Source organism: Nicrophorus vespilloides, unplaced genomic scaffold (genome assembly GCF_001412225.1).
Source record: "Nicrophorus vespilloides isolate i.1.1-1 unplaced genomic scaffold, Nicve_v1.0, whole genome shotgun sequence".
In the NCBI taxonomy this organism is placed as follows: Eukaryota; Metazoa; Arthropoda; class Insecta; order Coleoptera; family Silphidae; genus Nicrophorus; species Nicrophorus vespilloides.
Genome location: NW_017096548.1, coordinates 57711 through 61204, shown reverse-complemented (window position 1 = coordinate 61204; position 3494 = coordinate 57711). Strand labels below are relative to the sequence as shown.

The 3494-nt window shown below is 29.5% G+C and overlaps 1 protein-coding gene across 1 annotated transcript in view; it reads left to right on the top strand.

The window, feature by feature from the left end:
• LOC108557381 (homeobox protein goosecoid) overlaps positions 1-2862 on the top strand; it is a 16655-nt gene extending 13793 nt beyond the window's left edge. The window contains exon 3 of the mRNA XM_017913874.1: positions 2635-2862. Within this exon, the coding sequence (XP_017769363.1) occupies positions 2635-2817 (183 nt within the window). The 3' untranslated portion in view covers positions 2818-2862. The remainder of the gene's footprint in view (positions 1-2634) is intronic.
• Positions 2863-3494: the final 632 nt, after the last annotated feature.

Below are 3494 nucleotides of genomic sequence, written 5' to 3'. Positions count from 1 at the left end.
AAGTGGGTCGCGGGGCGGCAGAAGAGGGGCGGTTGTGGCGGCGGCGGTCGTTCGCGTGTGGGTTTTGCGGCTCCCTATCCCACGGGACTCCCGATCAATGCAACTCTAATTAACCTTCCGTTGAATTTTTGATCCACTTGAAACAATGAAATGTTTTGAGACTAAACAAAATTAGCCCTCCCCAATGTTGATACGCGGTAATAGAATAATCTGGCGCTCGCTCTCCTCTCTTTCACCCACTCTCTCTCTCCCTCTTACTCATTCACTAACTCTATTTCACTCGATCTCTCTCTTCTCGCAGTAGCGGAAGCCGCGATTTAACCGCCTCCCAAACCCCGTTTCTCTCACGAACAAAAGCGCAACCTCCTCTCTCTCTCTCTCTCAGACTCCCTTTTCTGGACTATCCGACGGAGGCGGCAAATTACTAAAAGGGGTGGCTGTGAGCCAGCCGCAAAACTGGGGGACGGCGAGCAGTAATATATATTAAACAATAACTCTCTCTCTCTCTGTGTTTGTATGTATATATGCGTACTATTAAAGCCCTTTTGCTTGCTTTGTGCTGCACGGACCCATCCTGAAACCCCGAAATCAAAACTAAACCCTGGAAGGGTTGACGGAGAACAAACCCCTTTTGCATTGTTTCCAACAAAAAATGAACAACGAAAAAAAAACAACAAGATTATTTTTTTTTTCGGCCCTTCTTTTTTCTGCATCGATTTCCGGTCGTTTCTCTTGCGGATTTCCGTCGCAGTTTGTCTTTCTTCTTTACGAATTTATGCGTCCACTCACGAATTCCCCGAGCGCATCAAATCCACTTCGCTTTTAAATCCCCAAAACAAAGAAAGGAAAATCCTCCTTTCGGACGCTCCGATTTCCATTATTTCGTCCATCCGAAATCCCTGCGACGGTAGATTTACCGAAAACGTACATTTCCAATTCCAAATTGATATCAGCTTTATCTATTAAGATGTTTATTTTTAGTTCATCAGAATTGATGGAAATTACAGAACATAAGGTTTTAAGGTTCAAAGTGTTTAATGGAATTCCAAATGTTTCAATTTCATTCAAAAGTTTAAAACATTGGTACTATTCATTTTTTTTAATACTATACTTTTCGTAGAGATTTGATTCAAAAAATAGTTTGTAAACTCCCTAAATAATTTAAATATTTCATTTACATTCAAACCGAAAATTTAAATTTATTTGAATAAAATAACTTGAAAATTTTGATGAACATTTACTATAAACATTTCTACATATGTTTGCAGTACCAAAAACTATTTACTAAATAAAAACAATTAAATAAAGCATAAAAAATCTTCATAATTTATATTTAAATAATTTTATTTTTAACATTTCTCAAAAATTTTAGCTAAAGACAAGAAATAATTCACTATGAAAATTTGTCACGAAATTTTAAGTAAAAAATAAACCATTTTTTGAAAAATTTATATTTTTTTATTATATGTAAATAATTTTATTTTAACAGCTAAAAATAAGAAATAATTCATTATGAAAATTTTATTAATTTGTCACAAACTATTTACTAAAAAAAATAAACCATTTGTTGAGTATACTTATTTAGAATTAATTTAGTTGAAATTATAAGAAAATTTAATTCTGTCTACATAAATAATTTTGTTTTGAATATTTACAAAAAGAAAATCAGAAGCAAATATAATATTTGATTTTAACTTTATAATTACAAAAGTTAAACAATGTACACGGATGGTACACGGATGAAGACAAATGAAATTGGTAGTCTAGTAGATCAAATACACTTTGTAATAATTAGAACTATTTTCATGAAACATTCATTATAAATGAATTATAATTAAAAACTGTTCATTAACATTACTATTATTTAGCTTTTAATGATGATTTTGACAAAACTGAAAGTAATAAACGTAGTGAAAATTGAATGAATTTATTACATAGAATATTAAATGGAAGTAGTGTTAACTGCATTAGTTAGATGATTTCGTTTAATCAAAAAAATAAAAATCACCAATATAAAACAATTTTTGAATAAACATTGCTTAACTTTCTACAAGTTTCAATAACATTGATCAAAACACAAAATCAATTAAATATTAAAGGTAAAAAAAAACAAAATGATTTAGATAATGAAGAAATTGAAAATTTAATCAAAAAATGTGTTAATATTTGTTACTGTATTAAAAATCACCAATACCAAACAATATATTGATAAATCTTGCTTAACTATCCATAAGTTAGAAAAACATTGACGTAAAGCCAACAAAAAATCAATTAAATATTAAAGGTAAATATTAAGGTAAAAAAAACAAAAGATCAAAATGATGAGTTTATGTAAACATTTAAATATTTTGCCAAATATATTATTGGATTTCGTTGTTTTTCCTTTTCAACTGTCCTCGCATCGAATTTATTATTTAAGTCCGCCCGGAAGAAATACAATAACATACAAAATTCGCCGACTCCCTTAAAGTAAACTTAGTTAACGGAAAACAAACATTAATCAAAAATCTCCTTGTCTCTCCAAACCTTCTACAACATGCACATATTTATTCTATTCTTATATATTATATTATTTTTTTTGTATGTTTTATTTCGTTACATTTACTTCAGTTTTCGTTTTGTTTTTCGTTACAGGTTTGGTTTAAGAACCGAAGGGCGAAATGGCGAAAACAGAAGAGGGAGGAGCAAGAAAGGGTGAGGAAACTGCAGGAGGAAGATCTGTGCAGAGTTACATCGGAACAACCCAGGTTGCTCAACACCTCCTCCAGTGCAGCCAACTTCAGCGACGACGACTCTTCAGATCTGGAAGTCGCCTGAACCCATAGTCTATCTATCCATCTTTTACCATTTCAATATTTCTAAAGATATACGTACTATCTAGTCAGTAAAAACAAAACAAACTAAAACAACAACAAAAAAAAAACAGTATATTAATAATTTATTATTTTTTTTTTCGTGTAAATAAATAAGAGTGTTTTGTTTCATTGATTTCCCTATTTGGAATAGAATCGATTCAGTCGTTAGTTGTAAATTGTAAATATTATGTTTTAGTTTTTATTTTATTATTATTTTTTATATAAATATATTTATATGTAAAGAAAACTTCGCATTTAACAGTTTTCTTTTTGATAGTTAATACATGTTGATAATAAAATGAATGAGAAAAAATAAATTATGAAAATTAATGACGTTTGTAAATAGTAGCTTATGATATTTAGTTATTAAGTGTAAGACGTTATCGAGGAGACGGTATGTTAATAATATTATTATTACTGGATGTAAAGAACAAAAAAAAATTACTAAGATGAAAACATAAAATATGAATAAATATTATAAATCAAAGTTTTTAATTTCTTTTTTTTTTTAATCTTATTAATTATTATATAATTTATTTTAGAAAGATAAAAGTAAGTACATATTTCTTTCTTTTATATTTGCCATAAGCCTTTATATTTCGAATAACCCATCCAAATTTATTTCGCTGCTTAACTTTT